The sequence below is a fragment of the Epinephelus fuscoguttatus genome, linkage group LG7 (assembly GCF_011397635.1).
Source record: "Epinephelus fuscoguttatus linkage group LG7, E.fuscoguttatus.final_Chr_v1".
Classification (NCBI taxonomy): domain Eukaryota; kingdom Metazoa; phylum Chordata; class Actinopteri; order Perciformes; family Serranidae; genus Epinephelus; species Epinephelus fuscoguttatus.
Window position 1 is genome coordinate 39,202,190 of NC_064758.1, and position 18,232 is coordinate 39,220,421.

At 42.1% G+C, this 18,232-nt stretch overlaps 2 protein-coding genes across 3 annotated transcripts; one reads left to right on the top strand and one right to left on the bottom strand.

Annotated features, from left to right (window-relative positions):
* The first annotated feature begins 504 nt into the window (after positions 1 to 504).
* irx7 (iroquois homeobox 7) lies at positions 505 to 2,132 on the top strand. The gene is made up of 2 exons (XM_049581436.1): positions 505 to 730; positions 1,016 to 2,132. The coding sequence occupies exons 1-2, from the start codon at positions 515 to 517 to the stop codon at positions 1,790 to 1,792; spliced, it is 993 nt and encodes a 330-aa protein (XP_049437393.1). The 5' UTR covers positions 505 to 514; the 3' UTR covers positions 1,793 to 2,132.
* A 1,323-nt stretch (positions 2,133 to 3,455) lies between these two features.
* cd40 (CD40 molecule, TNF receptor superfamily member 5) lies at positions 3,456 to 14,920 on the bottom strand. 2 transcript variants are annotated; one of them, XM_049581439.1, is made up of 9 exons: positions 14,784 to 14,920; positions 14,133 to 14,208; positions 12,030 to 12,158; positions 11,784 to 11,930; positions 11,597 to 11,690; positions 8,494 to 8,552; positions 7,935 to 8,030; positions 7,823 to 7,839; positions 3,456 to 4,145 (listed from the first exon to the last, which is right to left on the bottom strand). In XM_049581439.1, the coding sequence occupies exons 1-9, from the start codon at positions 14,826 to 14,828 to the stop codon at positions 3,864 to 3,866; spliced, it is 945 nt and encodes a 314-aa protein (XP_049437396.1). In that variant the 5' UTR covers positions 14,829 to 14,920; the 3' UTR covers positions 3,456 to 3,863. The 2 variants fall into 2 exon arrangements, with proteins under 2 accessions (XP_049437396.1, XP_049437395.1); XM_049581438.1 differs by having other exon boundaries at positions 7,817 to 7,839.
* Positions 14,921 to 18,232: the final 3,312 nt, after the last annotated feature.

An 18,232-nucleotide genomic window follows, 5' to 3' on the forward strand; every position in this document is an offset into this window, starting at 1 on the left:
GTAAGAGGTCAAATAAAAACGAAATTAAAAAAAAGAAAATGGAGAGCACCATGTCGCCAAGAAATTTGCTTTTTGAGCTGTGACATGTAAAAATAAAGTTTTATTTTGTGCTGTTATAAAAATTAAACTATATTCTGTGACAAAAATGTTGATTGTTGGAGCTCAGGGTTAATTCCACGAGTCTTTCTTCACCTCTCCACAGAACAGGCTGCATTTGAATTGAAACTTCAGTTCTCTTCAAACAAGAAAATAAAATCCGTGTTGCGATAAGTAGCGCATATTCAGCCTCTCCACCAAAACGCTAAAAGGAACAGCGGAGAGCTTCTTTGATGGGATTTGTTGCCAGTGAAAGCTGTGGGTCTTTTGAACGGAGCTGTCAGTCACCACCAGTGGGACCTCCCCTCCCTCCCTCCTTCCTCCCCCCCGCAAACACACGCTGGCAGCTGGCTGTGTATAAATAGATCCAGGAGAGTTGGGTTGACACTCAAACTCGAGGAGCTGGGACGCAGGGAAGATGCCCGCATCGCAAACTGGACTTGGCAGCTTTTTCTTGGAGCGTAACGTCAGCATGCCGACTGGATATCAGATCCCGGTGCTGGGGTGCCCGCCGGTGCAACAGCAGCAGGCTCAGCATCTGGCAGCGATGGCAGCTGGAGTTCCAATAACGTACTCAGGACTACAGGGATACAACTTCATCCCTTATCCGCATCACAGGCACATCACACACATGGTGAGTTGAGAATTCACATAGTTATTCAGTCATTACCTTAAAACCTACGTGCGTAAAATCTGATCTTAAGAAGCTGAACTGATTCTCAGGAGGTTTTATTCTCACTGCTAAATTATACTGAAGTTATATCAGACCACAAAGTCTCATGAGTCCAGAAGGATTCCTCTTAATTGTCTGTAAACACTCGCTGAAGTGTGCGCTCAGGGTCAAGGGTCGCCAAATGCCTGCGTAATTGCGCACAATCCCCCTTTTCTCGCGCTCACGTTCCTCCTATCTGTTTTCCAGAGCAACGGTTTCGACTTGAAGGCCGCCTCTCCCTATCATCACGCGCTCCTGGCTCGTGGAGGGGCTTTCTACCCACCGTACCGCCCCGGAGCAGCCGAGGACCCCGGCAGGGTCGCCAAAGTGGCCACGCGGGAGAGCACCGGAGCGCTGAAGGCCTGGTTAAACGAGCACCTGAAGAACCCGTATCCCACCAAGGGCGAGAAGATCATGCTCGCCATCATCACCAAAATGAGCCTGACGCAGGTCTCCACCTGGTTCGCCAACGCGCGGCGCCGCCTGAAGAAGGAGAACAGGGTGAGCTGGGCGTGTAAGGGCAAATCAGATGAAGAGGAGGATGATGAGCAGGAGGGGGAGAGCGACGATGCAGACAGCTCCATGCAGAACTGTCACCTGGATGAGGCGGACGAGGAGGAGCCGCAAAGTGACCGCGCAGACACCAATGAGCGCGTCGCGGAGAGCGCGCTGGAGAGCTCTGCGTCCGTGGAGGCGCGTTTGGAGATGCCGCAGCAGCCGAGCAGCCAGCAGGAGGACAGAGGACTTGCACTTGTCAAGAAGGTTGAAAAGAGAGACTCTGACCACACACTGTCCGCTCTGGAGAGCAAAGAAAACATCAGCAGCCAGAAACCCAAAATCTGGTCTTTGGCTGAGACCGCCACCTCAGAGACTGTGAGGAAACCTCTGGACAGTTTTTACCACCCGGCCGGGAAACTGTGGGCAGAGTGGGCCTCCAGGAACGGACTGTTTGTTCCGCCATGTTACACTCATGAAATAGTCTAAGCGGGTGTTTGGACACAAATTCAAAGACTCTTAATTCTTCCACATCTTTTTGCACTTTAAACTTTCAAACCTCAGGGATTCAGCTGGTCCTGAAGTTTGCAGTGAAATGAAAATTGAGACCAAAGACTGGAACGTGTTACTGTAAATAAATGTAGATGTATTTTTCCACCACCGACGTGTAAATTATGTTTCCTTTGTCTATTCATGAAGAAATATTTTTGCTTAAATAAAGTTCAGCGGAATCCTGACGTGTTGTGCTGCTCTGTGTTTAAATGTAGACAGTTTACTCTGCACAAATACACACGCAGCTTTGTTTCCTTAATTGCTGCACAGAAGGAAGAATTTTCCTCCCTTGTAAGATTTAGATGAGACGTCATCATCATACAAATTGTTTGAGTACAAAGAGACCACTGTGTTTACTTTGCATATCAAACTCAGGTCTACTAAATCCTTCCAAACAGGTTTTTAGTCAGCTTGTTGCTGCCAATACACTCTGAAAAATGTCAGACCTTAAATATCTCAAATTCTTGTCTGACTGTGTGTTGACTCAGGTGATTATTTCAGCCATTTTCTCCTCAGGTGCAATACAAAATTAACTTTACATTAGACAGCAGCAGCAGCAGCAGGCCCACGGCTCCGTTAAAGTCTTAGTAATCACTCGTGATTCTTCACCATCAATCGCACAGGTTTCCGTGTAAATTCAAAGAGCTGTACCTCCATTAATCCGGGGATAATGAGAGAGTCCCTGCAGCGCTGCTGCCTTGTCTCCAGGCTTCACCTCTGCATGTAAATCTCTACAAACAGGAACACACAGAAGGCAGATTAGCTCTTATCTTGGCCTCTTCTCTCACAGCAAACACATGAAGACAACAGAATATCATGTCATGAAACTTCAAGATGTTAAAACTGTCTCATTTTAATTTGTGCGCTCACAGAGCTACTTAATGACACTATTATGCTCCTTATAATTCAAGTTTTAGAGAATGTAGCCCAACAGTGTGGCTGTCATCTGAACTTTCATTAGTCTACAGTGGACCTGCAGCGCCCCCTTGAGGCTATTCAGAGTAACTACAGCACAGTTTATCCCACTACACCAGCTGTTTCCAGTGAAAGCGACAGGTGTACACCGGTGTTTGCAAATCATCCTAACTCAGTCAAATCAGTACACAAATACACGACACACATATTTTTAGATTTATTGTGACTTACTCTTTCCGGGGATACCATTATCTCTGATGTCAACCGCGTATAAACGTCCTTAAATCCGCTTGGAAAAGCATAAACGCTCCTCTTCTCAGCTGCAGAACTCCCTTGAGAATCTTCATGGTTTTACGGTTTCTCTCATATCAAAGTAATTCAGTAACAACTATCCAAATATCAATGGGTTCAATGCAAACAGGAAGTGCTTGTGGTTAATTCGGCATACTTTTAATGCTGCTACTTAACCAAAGTAGAAACAAACATAAGCAAAAACGACCGGACTCAAATTGACGCTCGCAAAACAACCTCCCTGGACCCATAGGGGACATTATACTTCCTCCTTGTATCCCCCAAAGCATCATGGGAACTGTCTTGATTTTTTTTTTCGCAGGGGCACAGGTGTCAGACTTTGAAAACCTAAGCATTACACAGTAATATTGACAGGAAACAGACACTTCCATGGTTTAACATTTACGTAACACACATTTTAATGCAAATAAAAGGCTTTAAAATTACATTAAATGCACAATCATTGTCATCGTAACACACTTCTGGAGCAAATATATACACAAGTGTTTTGTAAACAGTTGAAACAGAGGTTGATAACATCAAAATACAACACAGGCCTAAACACAATGAAAACTGAGGCCACAGCTTATAGAAATGCTACCAACCCCCAAGCTAATGACTTCATATATGTAGTATGTTAGACTCTCCCACTATTGTTACACTACAGTTACATTATTTCAACACACAATCTAGATTTAGTTAATGACTATATACATTTAGGGGGAGAATTATGTACAAGAGAAGCATGGGGCAACGACACACAACAGTCACATTCATAGTCACACACTATCAGCAGCTGTTCTCAGTCTGTAAAGGTCTCTGTTTGGGATTCCTGTCGGGAGACAATTGCTGATTTCCCGATCTCCTCAGCCACAACGTTTCCCAGTTCAGTGCGACCTACTGCTGACATCTCCTGGTGCGGCTCATGCTCGTTTTCCTCCGGTGGCCCCGCGCCACCCTCTTCCGGTAAGGACTGAGGGAACGTGGACTCTTCCTCGATGGGTTCATCTGGCTGCATCATCGGCACTATGGTTTCGTTCGGCAGCCCCTTCTTGTGTTCTCCCATGCAGGATTCAACACAGATCTGCAATAAGTAAAATAGTGTTAAAATGCAGAATTACACAATATAACATTTACTTTTTTTTAGTTTATTATTTTTATGGCTTTTTTGTGCCTTATTAGACGGGACAGGCTGAGACAGAGGGGTCGACATGCAGCAGGGCCCACAGGTGGGAATTGAGCCCATGGTCGCTGCACCAAGGACACGACCTTTTGCATGGGGCGTCTGCTTCACCAGGTGAGCTACCAGGCGCCCCTTAAGTAACTACTTAAACTGTTGGAATGACAGAGGTTAAAGGGACAGTTCACCCTAAAATCAAAAATACACATTTTTCCTCTTGAGGCTCATTTAAACTCCCTTTATGTACAAAAATACATCTGTTTTAAATGTGAACATCACTGCCCTCATTATTCCACACATTCTTTACGTTGTCATAAATACAGCAGATAAATGACACTAGGGGGCGGAGTCAAAAGTTTCAAACAACGATAAACGATGGGATGGTGGCAGAGGTTGTAATAATGCACCTTTAAGAGGAGAGCGCTGTCAATGGCAGAGGTCAGGGAGGTCATTACATTCATGCTGACACTAATTTCACTATGTTTTTATGTGTTACTGATTCGTTATGTTCCACCATTATTTAAATTTCTTCGTCGTCCCCAAAGCATAAATGAGCCCTTATCTGTAGTGCTATTTATCAGTCTAGATTGTTTTGGTGTGAGCTGCAGAGTGTTGGAGATGTCTGCCTTCTCTCCAGTATAATGGAACTAGATGTCACTCAGCTTGTGGTGCTCAAAGTGGCAAAAAATACATTTGAAAAACTCAACATCAATGTTTGTTTCCAGAAATCATGACCAGGGGCCTGTATCACGAAGCGAGATCAATCTTTCCTGGGGTGACTAACCCCAACAATGGCAATCAGGAAAATTGGTATCACCACACTGGATATCAACTCGGTAACTCCAACTTGAGCCATGAACACGCACGCAGCGGACCAATCACAATCATGAGAGAAGCGCAGTGTCACTGAGCGTCCTCACAGAGCGCCATATGAGGGAAAAAACAGTATTTCTCATGAGGATCACAGATTAATTCTGCTAAAATATGAGGAGGAGAAAAGCAACATTACAGAAAAGGCCAACACCGTGGCAGCTGCAGGAGGAGGAAACATGCGTGGCAACGCATAACGGGATGAATAACGTTTAGTTTTAGTTTAGATTAGTTTATTTGCACATAATGTTAAAAACAGACAGAAAGAAAAGTGCCGGAGAGGTTAGAAGCCACTAAAAGCTTATCAAAGAAATTCCCCTGTCAAAACATCAATGAAATCACATAATATAGAAGAAATAAAACGGGTGAGGAAAGAAGAAATAGAGGAGGAGAGAGGGAAAAATCAAGACAAAACAAGGCAGCAAATAAAATGATGTGTAGGTTAAATGACTCATCACTGGTTCAAGTAGCTACAGTACCTGTACCTGTACATCTGACACTGATCACACCCTTGAATCCCATGAAATCAATGCGCAGATGAATTGTGTGTATTACAATTATCGCCTAACATCATTGCGCCTGATAAACTGGTCTTCTTTGTCATAACGTTATATATGCTACAATAAAGCTTAAAGCTGACGCCACAATTAAATCATATCAACACCAAACTGATAGTCTGAATAAAATCATCCTGATATTGAGCTGTGTTAGAAATTAACAGCTGCTCAAAAATATACCTAGTCTCCCTCTTTAAAAAACAAAAAGGAAAATTCCTCAAACACCATGAAGTGTAGACATGATAGGCTACTTTCCACATTTCCAGCAGCAAAGCTGTCAATTAGGCCCATTATCTTTAACAGGGATCATTTCCTCCAACAAAACAAGTGTTGGCACTAATTAATGGTGCTATTAAGTGTCCGCAAATGATCAGTTTCTTTCTTATGAAGGGGTGGGACGACATTTCGACTTCTTTCCACTCCTTTTTGAACAATCTTTTCATTGTCTGTTGTTGTTGCTTTCTTTTCTTTTTTAATGTTCAAATTAAACTTTCAAATTAAAATCAATCACATTAATTAAACTTCCCGTCATGACTGGGCTGCATTTCTGTCAGCGGAGTCATTTTTTTCCGAACAGCTGATTGGCCAATGGGTGGTGCTTTTTATAGGATCAGATTCAACCCTGAACTTACCCTGCTCCGGAGCAGGATAGCCGTTCAGAGTAAGTTACCATGGTGATCTGCCCCAATAAGAACTGAACCGGCTTCGTGAGACCGAAAACCCAGGGTTAACCCTGAAGTTACCTCGCTAAGACATTCATCCTGCTTCGTGATACAGGCCCCTGGTTGCGCAAGGTAATCCACAGACCTTGTTGTGAGCAGTGTCATGTAGGAACTATTTTCTATCTACCAAACTACACCTGCACAGCGTATCACTGCGCAGAAAGAAGCGTGTATAAAGTGTTTATAAACATCACAACATGAAATTAAATTTAAAAAAAAAAAAAAGTTGCCATGAAATCAAACATTTCAGGCTACAACAATCACCCCAACAACCAGCAAAATCCAGAGGCCTGTACTATGAAGCCATTTCAACTCACCCAGGATATCTTTTTGCTCTCTGGTTTGACTAACCCATCACATTGTCTGTCTAAATAACCGGTCCTACAAAGATGGTTATCAACTACTTCAGGTAACTCTAAGTTTTCCTATGCAGCCACGTGTGTTCATGTGAAAGAGGTGGGGGTGTTAGTTACGAGCGACATCATCAGAACCATGAATGAAGTAGGCTACTTCATATGATGTAAGATGAAACAGTACTGAAAGTGTCTGCGACTGTGAGACAGTGAAATGTCTGTGGCATAGGATGTAAACTATAGTCTGTAATCCTAAAACGGAAAATGTTGAATAATTAAAATTACCATCCAAAAATTCACCTTCAGCTGAGACTTACATTACATGTAGGCATCACCAGGCTATATGTGACATTAGTGTAGAGTATTTTTTGCTATTTAGTTGGATGATAATGAAACTTAAAACACTTAAAAGTGATGCCAGACTTTTTCCTTAATGTAACGCAGCTGGACATTACCTTTGGCGTTGTTATGACGTGCTGCTGGTAGGCGGGACGGCACTTATCACTGCGGTATGATACACTGCTGGATGGGTTCATTTTGAAACGCTGCTGATAACGACGTAATATAAGGAGCAGGAAAGTCCATATAGGGTGGTAGGAGGGGCGGTGGATGGGTTCCACAAACCCTGGACTTTCACCTAGGAGCCGAGTGTTCGCTTGTTGTCTCATGTTACTGAGCTGCAGTGATGGAATCAGAGTGTATAACAGCAGCACTGCCACTGTGGACTAAAATAAACTTTGCATAAGTTAAAATCATGTGTTTAGTGTGTAAACGATCTCTGTGTTAAAACCAGTGGAAGCGAGCCCTGTACAATGAAATGATTCTACGGAGACTCCGAAATTTTGTCCATGGATGCTTTTTCTTCAGTGATCTGACTGGTCAGAGGTCGGGGTGTCGATATAACCTGCTGTACCACAGTGATTTATCCTGGTAATAAGAGAAGAAGTAACCTCGCTAACTCCAAATCCTGCTTCGTAGCACAGGCCTCTGGAGGGGCTGACTGTTTACAGAGTATTACTGTTTACTTCAGTTTATTACAGTCATCAAAAAAGAAGGACATAAATCAGATTTACCTTTACCTTTTGCGATGCATCTCCTGAAAGGAAGAAAAAACAGAGAACATGAGTACACTGCGCGGATGACTGAAACTTTAACTCATTAAACATGGAGAGCATTCAGAGCACAGCGTACCTTGGCATCGCCAATACGTGAATCCAAGTGCGAGAAGAATCAAAATCACAAGACTCACAAGACAGATCACAAGGATATGCTTCCGTGGGGTTCTCTCTGCAGGAGATGAAAAAGAAAACATTTAACCACATATTGATCTCCAATAATAAGACAGGATACTCAGATAAGGAATTCATACAGATCTCAGCTACGACAGGAAATGGGTTTAGAGCATGACACTGAACAAAACTATCTGTCATATCTGTCACGCATTTGCATTTTAGCAGAGGAAGCACACATAAGAAGGTGTGAAGATGTTCAGCAGGTCCATACCAACTTTATTGATACTATTTTGTAGCCGTTAAAACACAGCGGCGTCTATACACAAATGTAGTGTAAACACTGTGTAGGTGAAATCTGTTAATCCCGCAGTGAAAACCACAGACCAACAAAGATTTGTGTGTTGTACCATCTCATCGCCTCCACAGTTTCGTTTTGAGCAAGACGCCACAAACCACACAGCTGCAGAGGGCGGGAGAGCTACAAGTGAGAAACTTTCATCAGCCTACAGAGAACTCACCACAGATGTTGTCAGACACGCCTGTTCCAATCTTTTGGATTTGGTATCCATCTGCACATCTGTAAAGAATTTCACAGTGTTAAAGGATAATTCCTGGTTTCTCATCCTGATCGAATGATTCAGATTCAGGTGATTACTTGTCCTGAAATGTCCAACAAGAGGGCAGCAGTTTACTAATGCTAATGTTAGATTAGTCAGAATATAACATGTCATTTTGTTGGTATACACTGGCAGCAATTAAAAATAGTAACTGGTTTAGGGCCACTATGAGCATTAAGAACAGCCTCACTGCTCCTCGGCATAGATTCTCCAAGTCTTTACTTGACTGTTCGTTATTGGTGGTGCAAAAAGAAAGAGAGGCATGTCAATAATGGGGAGGATCTTATATTTTCAATGTTAGCTGAAAGTAGGGGCATATACGTAGCTTTAAATGGTTGTATTCTTTTATTTTACCACAGATTTTTAAAGAAAACATGCCTACGTTTTTTTTTAAAAAATCCCCAAAATGACATCATTAATCACAGCCAGACACTGAAAACAGAAATTATCACTGGATTTTCAAATATCTCTGACAGTCTTTGATCACGTCATGTGCGACAAACGTATTTGTCAGAAAAAAACATGATAAAATAAAAACTTAAAATAGTGATTCTTTGTCAAAAGCACTTTATTCTACGTGTCTTATTTAAAATGAGGCCAAAAATCTATTTGCATGAACAACAAGAGTGAAAAACCTTAGTTTGTATCAATTCCTGTATTTCATTTTTAAATTTTAACTTTCAAACATTAAAGGGTAAGTCTGAATAATCTAATAACTAATTCACGGTGGAGGGAGGGTTGTGCATTTTCTGCCAGGCACTCAGGGAGGCTTAAGGAAAATAATTTTTATCTTTGGTGAGGGTCAAAATAAAATTATAAAAATAAAAAAATCTGTTATCTGTTTTTTTATTGACAAGTAAAGAACAGTCCCTGAGCCCATTCTCATTATTATCATTACCTTGTTGTCGTGTGCCACCCTACCCCTCAGAGCAGAGCTACAGGGGGCAGTGGATAAAAAAAAAAAAAATCCCCTAAATGGAAAAACCCTACAAGACACGATACATCAACGACTACATTTATGTCATTTACATTTCTATCACAGTGGGGTTTTTTTTATCTAGTAGGGCTATATCAATACATCATGTGACCTGTGTCACATGACCCCTATATGAGCTCTTAAATTGCACACTTGTTTCCAATGCATTTTACACCCTGATGAAGACTCTCTGGTTCAAATGTGGTTTATCTTACTATATAATCAAGAAAACTCTGTCTGTGTGTCTGTTCCATGTTTTTCTCCTCACTGACCTGGTCAATCCACGTGAAATTTGGCACAGTGGTAGAGGGTCATGGGAGGATGCGAATGAAGCAACAGGTTCGTTCGAGATGAGCCAGGCCTGCGCAGATTCGATCACCGGCGATCGGCGCACAATGCATGCCGGTTAGTTTTGTGTTTGACTTCATCCCGACTTGCTCTGACGTATTACAAAAGTGGACGGCGATAAAGCCGCAAGAGCGAGGCGGCTGCAGTTTTTAGAGCCAGGTGCTGCAGTGGCTCTCCACCGACTGCACCGCCTGGCTCTCACCTGATCTAACAGCTGATTGGTTCAGATGCCGACTCAACAATATGACGTTTTAGATAAACTACCCATTTTTGTTGAATTTTAGAGATTAAGATTGTATTTGTCCGACCTGAAGGTTTATTCTGTGAACAGAAAACATGTTGTGTGACTGATGGTGAAAGCAAACTGATATATGGGTCTGACCACTTTTTTGCGCTATAGCAACCAATTGAAATTGCAAACTTTGAATGGGCATATCTCATGCCCCGTATGTCATAGAGACATGAAACTTTGCACAGAGATGCCTCTCCTCATGAGGAACACATTTGCCTCAAGAACCCATAACTTCCGCTTATATAGATTTTCCACCATTTTGAATTTTTTGAAAAACACTTCAAATGGATCTCTTCCTAGGAAGTTTGAGCGATCTGCATGAAACTGGGTGAACATAATCTAGGGAGCAATATCTAAAGTTCCCTCTTGGCAAAAGTTGGAAAACTTACTAAAACTGAGCTTCTATAAGGCAATGAATATTGCGGAGGGCGTGGCTCATCACATAAAGGTGTATAACATCTCAAGGGTTTCACCCATCACCACGCAACTTTGTAGGCATATGACCACACATAATCTGAGGGGACCCCTCCATTATTGACCCCATCAAACAAAATGGGGGCGCTAGAGAGCTCATTTCTTATCTAGGCCTAACCGCCAAATGGATTTTTACTAAACTTGGTAGATATGTAGAACAGGACGCCTCAAGGTGACTGGAGAAATTTAACTCTAATTGGCAACTGGGTGGCGCTATAACAACAGAAAAATGCTTCAAAATGGCTAAAATGCGACCGATCGCTGTGGCTCCCCCTGTGGACCAATGTTTGTTTTTCTAATTTCATGGTATGGTATGCTGTACTCAATGGGTATGGACTAGTTCATGTATTAATAAAGGATTTTTATACAGTCAGAGAGCCTCGGATGCATTATTGGCCTGCCTGCCTGTAATATGGACTTTTACACTGAGTGAGCTGGACAGTTGTTGTTTTAGTTTAAGTGACTCTTTGCCCCATCCTTGAGAAGCACCTGATTTTTTTTTTTTTTACACATAACTACACAGAGCCTTAATTTGTCATCTGTTTTTATGTCCAATGAGGATTTGGCTCTTTGCACGACACTTTGCAGGTGTTACATGAAAAGCTGAAGCTAAGGTTGAGTTAGCTGCCATTTTGAGGCTGAATGTAAATGTACTCAGTCAAATGGAAGACAGGTGTGTTTAGGTTTCAGTGCTTCAACTAAAACATCAAACAGCGCCTGACACCCTCTTCTCACACCTTTTTACGTACAATAAAATGAAACATTACGAAAGCCTTTTAGAAAGGACTGCCCGACAGTGCGCACCGTTATCCCCACTTGAATGTTTATCGTGTTGGGTCAAGGTTTTTTTGGTGCGTTTTCTGAGCACTGCCGCCTCAGTTCATACGTAAATATATTAGAGTTTCTATACTTACTGTGTCCACTTCTCACAGACACCGTCCCAGGAGGTGTTGTTGGAAAATGTGTCGTCTTTACATTCCTGACACTCGGTGTCATGAGCATGGTTGCCTGGAGAAGAGTGTGACAGCCAAATAAGATTCAGCATAAAAACAAAGTGGATCATTCTTTATATTCAGTGTAAATCTAAAAGACGAGTCGTACCTATGATTCGAGCCCCGTGTCCTGGTGCACAGGTTGTGTGTGGCACACAGGTTAAGCATTGTTCACTGGAGCAGTGGAATCCATATTTACACATGCAGGGGATTTTTTCCTTCTTGTTCTTACTGACGCGAACTTCAAAGTTTCTAACTAAAAGACAAATGGACAGAAGTTGTACACTGTGCTGCATCGAACAAAAGTCTTTAAATATAGCAATATACTGTTATTTAATTGGTCACAAGGTCTTACGTGGGTCACAGTATGGCTGACGTTCACACAGGAGTTTAGCTGTGTATTTATCCTGATATTCATCCTCGCCACAGTCGATACACCCAGGATCCAGACAAGAGCCAGACGACAACGACACCATTCTGGTCCCTGAAAAACAAAGTGTCACATTTATCTTACAAGTGTACTCTTCTTTAACGTTTTGTTTACTTCCTGGATTTTTCCCACATGGAAATTCTGACCAATCAAGAGCAGCTTTCTCACACAAGGCATTTGATCTGGTCCGCTTGTAAATGCTGCCGTGAGAACACGAGCCAACTCTAGGCAATTATACAACTTTGGAACAGAATCAGTCCCTGATTCAGACCGAAGGAGACAGCCTTACACCTGCTTACCTCAGACCTGTTGTCCTTGTTTTTGGACACTCTAGTGGTAGTGAGACCACACTAATCCACTAATCCGTGTAAAAACAAGATGGAAGCCATCCCTACCAAGTCTCACTGCAGCCGATCCCGACACAAAGTGGACAAAACCTGATCATATTTTCAAGTCCCTGTCCGTACCAAGTATGGAGCGTGGACTGGTAGCTGGAGAAGTGCCAATTCGCGTCCTGGACACTGCTGATGTGCTCTTGAGCAAGACACTGAACCTCCAACTGCTCAGGACGCCTGTCCAAGGGCAGCCCCCTCGCTCTGACATCTCTCCATTTAATGCATGTAAAGGTCCTGTTTGTGTATGTGTGTGTATTTTGGGCCTATGTATGTATGTGACAACAGAGTGAGAAACATTGGATTTCCCCTCAGAGATAATTAAAGTATATCTTCCTCTACTTCTTTTCAGACAAAGCACAAAATTCTGAATATTCTGTGCATATAGTCAAAGATATAAAACACTGAAACAGGGCTAATCATCTCATTTGAGCAGCTGGAGCCACATTTCTTCCACACTGATTAATCAACTAATCTTCTCAGCCGGCTGGACGTAGCTTCATATTTAACAGACGCATATGAGAGAGGTATCGATCTTAGACAATAAGTGTATTTCCCAAATTGCTGAATCATTCCTTCAACATGCTGTGGATGTCAGGATAGGGGAAATGAAAGAGAAACAAATGAAGAAATAGAGGGAAGCTAAGTGAAAGCAAAAGTAAAAATGTACCAATTTCCTACATTTTATAAGTCAGTGAATGGGACACAACACCGTTAAAGGGATAGTTAAGATCATTTGAAGTGGGGTTGTGTGGGGTACTTATCCATAGACAGTATATTAGAAGCAGTAGATGTCAGTGGGCACTCCCCTGGTCTGGAGAAGCAGACAATCTGCTGCTGTGGAGGGATCAGCTACAAAACCACCTTAAAAAAGTCCCACCAAAAAAAAAAAAAAAAAAAAAATTAAAAATAAACAGTTTCAGTTTAAGTGTATGCTCTACTGAGAGTATTTTCACTGCTTTACCTTTATGTCAGACAGTGATTTTCAACAGGAAAATGAAGCTGTTATATTGCCCTCTTCAAAGCCAGACTCCATTGAGAAAAACAACAATTTAACATCACTGAACACTGGAGCTGCTGCTCTACCACTGCCTTGATCTGTTAGTTTTATTTGTGTTATTGTGTGACTTTGGCGTATAAAAAGGTTAGTTCAGATTCCCCAAAGTCACACAATAACACAAACTAACTAACTGATTGAAGCAGAGGTAGAACAGCAGCTCACTTGTTCAGCAAGCTAAAATCACTGTTTTTCTCAAAGGAGTCTGGCAGATTTGACAAGAGCATAGATGGAGAACTGAAGCTGTTAGTTGCTTTACCATTGAAATGGGCCGTCTGGTGGAAAGGTAAAGCAGTGGAAATACTGTCAATATAGTGTACACTTAGGTGGCTTAAATACTTTTTGTTGCCGACCCCTCCACAGCAGTACATCGCTTGGCTTTTGTGTCAGACTCCAGCTTGCTTCTCCATACAGGGGCCTGTCGAGTGACATCTGCTGTATGTAATATGGATAAGTAACTCACACAACCTCACTTAAAAAAATCCAAACTATCCCTTTAACACAGACTGACAGTTTGCAATAAATAAATAACATGTTCCTGGATCAGTTTATACAAACACACTGTGTGTGTTGACATACCTGGACCACACATCTTGCAGCACTCTCCATCCTTCTCATACTGAGTCAGAGGGTCGCAGCGGGGCTGAGCAGCAGCCTGCAAAACACCAAGTGTGAAACATAAATAAGAGGTAGTAAAACCTTTGACGCTCTGCGGTGATGCTGGTGGGGTTTCTCTCTCTCTCTCTCTCTCTCTCTCTCTCTCACGACTGCTGCTTTACTTCCTCTCAGACCTGTCTGGTAGGGGCGTGGTGGAAAGTCCCAAACATTCATGAGGCTGTAAGCTGAAACTGAACGCCAGGTGCTTTTCGGTATTTCTTGTACATTTCTTTTACTTGTAATTACATTATTTTGCATATGAGGATTCAGAAGAAGTCACTGCATCTGTGCGCATTTTCACTGCAGCGAGGAAAACGAAAGTGAAAGCAACTTTTAACAAACGTGCCTAACAGGGAGTAACCGTGAAATAAGATCAATAATATGCACATTTTCCACCAGAATATCAGATTTAACTTCACTTCTGAGTAATACGTGTGTAGACTGGATTATAAATCGCATGAATTAAAGCCGAAAACCACAAGATTATATGACAGTGTGATCGCAGCTGCTTTCTGTTATCACCAGTTACAATCTGTCATTATTAAAACAAGAATCATGAATGATGTTACTCACCACTAACGCCCCCATTATCATCGATAACAGCAGTAAAAGATGCATCTTAGTGAGGCTAAGTTGTGTTGGCAGCAATGTTTAGTCTCCTCTCCCACTCAGTCACAGTGTCTGTCACTGCTGTGAGGTCCGCACCCTCCTATAACATGAGGGGGAGGAGCGCGCGAGGGTATTTCCTGTGTGAGCTCATGTGTTTGTCTTGACCATTTCTGCTAAATTATTCGTAACCTACAGTCAGTTTGTTCCTAAAATATCCACAAGTAGCCTGTTACTCTGCCCATATGTCAAAACCCCAGCTCCAACCATGAAACCGTGTGGATGATTTACAGTAGAGGAACATTAGAGTCCAGTAAGTGAAGAAATACTCAGATATTATACTTCGGTGGAAGAAAAGTCACAGTGCACCACATATCAAATGCAAGAAGTACATCAAATGCAAGGAAAATATCTATTATAAGCAAAATACAGATAAAATATTAAAATTATAAGTACTATTTATGATACGATGTTATAGAATTATTATTACTAGTAACAGTCTTTATTTATAAAGTGCAGTGGATCTTGTCCTCTGCTTGGAGGGTGAGGAGCTCCCAGATCTCACTGTCTCCCCAATTTGTGGACATTTTTGGCAGCTGTTCTTCTTTGAGTTAGCTGCTAACTGCTGTTAGCTGCTTTTTGCCCTACTGGCGATGGGCCACACACATAACAAGTCATCAAAATGTCATGGGCTGTACCTTTTACACAGATATCTTCCGTGCTGTCTCTACCTCCGTTGCCGGCTTAAAGGCATAGTGCACCCAAAAATGAAAATTCAGCTATTATCTACTCACCCATATGCCGAGGGAGGCTCAGGTGAAGTTTTAGAGTCCTCACATCCCTTGCGGCGATGGGGCTAGCAACAAAACTCCATCTAATGGAGGCTTATGGCGCCCCAGATTAAAACGTCCAAAAAACACATAACTGAAAGTACAGAATATCTCCATACTGCTTGTCCGTAGTGATCCAAGTGTCCTGAAGCCCCGACATAAAAAGTTGTTTGGAAAAACGTCATTTGATTAGCCTCGTTGTAGCCTGTAGCTCTAACTGCCTCTCTGTAGACTGCGCTCACGTGTGTGCACTTGCGCGAGACCGTGAGACATGGGCACCGCATTCATGTGTGTTCACTTCACCTGAGCCTTCCTTGGCATATGGGTGAGTAGATAATGGCTGAATTTTCATTTTTGGGCGCACTATCCTTTTAAGAGCCATTTCATAGTCGATGCACGCAACACGAGTCAACACATTAAAAGCTAGCAACGCGGGCGACACCTGAAATGAAATACGTCGTTCACGCAATAGGGGGTAGCAGAGTCACTGGTACATTCCTGCTAGCTAGTACTGCTATTTTGTTAGAGTTGAGGGCACTAGGACTGTCATATAAATGGGGGTGTGCCCGTATGAGTTCGCAAAAGTTTTCCCTCCTCGCCCGCCATGTTTCATACCTGCTTCTTCTGCGAATGACACCAAGTGGTTAATTTCAAGTATGTTGCTTGCATTATCACCCCCGCTGGAAACGCATGGTATTACAGGCGTCACTGCATTGCGTAGCACAAAAATGGACAACACATTTTGAGACCCGAGCACGCATCATGGCGGCCAGTGCGTCCCAATACGTTCGCGTCTGCATGCCTTTGTGTCGACTATGAAATGGCCCTAAAGGTGAGACAATTCTGGGGCGGCTGTGGCTCAGAAGGTAAAGCGGGTCATCCACTGATAATAAAATAGTAATAATAATGAGAAGATGAAGAAGAAAAAGAAAAATGATAATTATCTTTATTTATAAAGTACTTTTCAGAACAGAGTTACAAAGTGCTTTACATGTCAATAATTAAAACAGACAAAACAACATTTAAAAGAACTGATAAAAACACTATAGTGTGCAAAAACTGAGGAAGTAAAGACAGTCTAAATGAACTTAAAACTCAAGCAGAATCAACAAAGACTCTCCGATACAAGTTTGTTTTAAGAAGGGACTTAAAAGAGATCACTGACTCGGCCGACCTGATTTCCTCGGGCAGATTGTTCCAGAGCCTCGGGGCCCTGACAGCAAACACCCTGTCCCCCTTAGTTTTCAGCTGGGCCTCTGGAACAGACAAAAGGCCTCTGCTGCCTGAGGACCTCAAAGTACGTCCTGGCATGTACGGCACTAAGAGGTCGGAGTCGGAGATACAGCTGGAAGAGAGAACATTATGAGCCTTAAAAGTCATCTGTAAAATCATAAAATGATGCATTAATGTGCAGTGTTTTTTTTTTTCTTAAGTAGACATACCAACACCACACTAGGGATGTATGATTACTGGAATTTTTGCCGATATGCAGATATATAACAACTCGAAATGTCGGAGGTCACAAAACAAAAATCGAATTTACCAAAAGAAAAGCTCCCCAAAATAAATACAGAAACAAGTATGAACACATAAAAAGGCAACAACAAAATAAGAACAAATCCGAAAGATGGATTTGGTGAAATATATAATGTTCTACTGTAATATAACCTATTACAGTAACAACAATAAATGTCCTGCATTCAAAACCTTACTAAAGTAAAATATGTAAGGTTTATCAGCAAAATGTTCTTAAAGGACTAGTGTGAAAGATTTAGGGGGATTTAGTGATATATGGCGGTGATGATTGCAGATTGCAACAAGCTGAAACTTTTCCTAGAATTACTATTACTATTAGAGTTCTTCAGGAGGTTTTTACCAGGAGCTGAATTATCTGCAGAGGCTTCTTCCTCTCTAAAACAAACACACCAGGGGTCTCATGTAGAAACACTGCACAAAACAAGGCCTGAAAGAAGCATATGCCACTTTCCACGCATAAGTTGTGATGTAGAAAACCAGACTTGATGGGAGAAACTTTGACCCACACTTAGAAACATTTTGGAGACAGGAAATTGCAGATGGTGAGGTTGAAGCCTGATTGTAGAACTTGTTGAATATTTTTTGGCACTTTGGCACTTTGGCATATTTTTGGCTTTTGTTCATATGGACATTGTTAGTTTGGATCCTACACAGTGTTTTATAATAGAGACCCCAGAGGATTAAAACTGGTAAAAAATGAGTCAAGCTGTTTCACTTTCCAAATGCGTGTTTCTCTGATGCTGTTTGTCACAGCTGGACCGCTGGCCTAGCACCTGCTAATGTGTGGTCACCTTTGTTCTCTAATAATTTCAGATCCAGACATTCAGAAGTTTTTACCAGGAGCTGAATTATCCACAGAGGCGTTATGTTCTCCAAAACGCAGGTGACGAGTCCCCCTCACATTTCTGGGTAAATAGTTTGAGGGAAACTACAAACAGTAGAGACGTCAGGTTGAATTGAGGAAGTAAGAAATGCTTGAGAGACTCCCACATAACCCCCACCATCCCAATAAAAACATTTAAGTAGCAGAAGACTTTTATTTTGATGTAA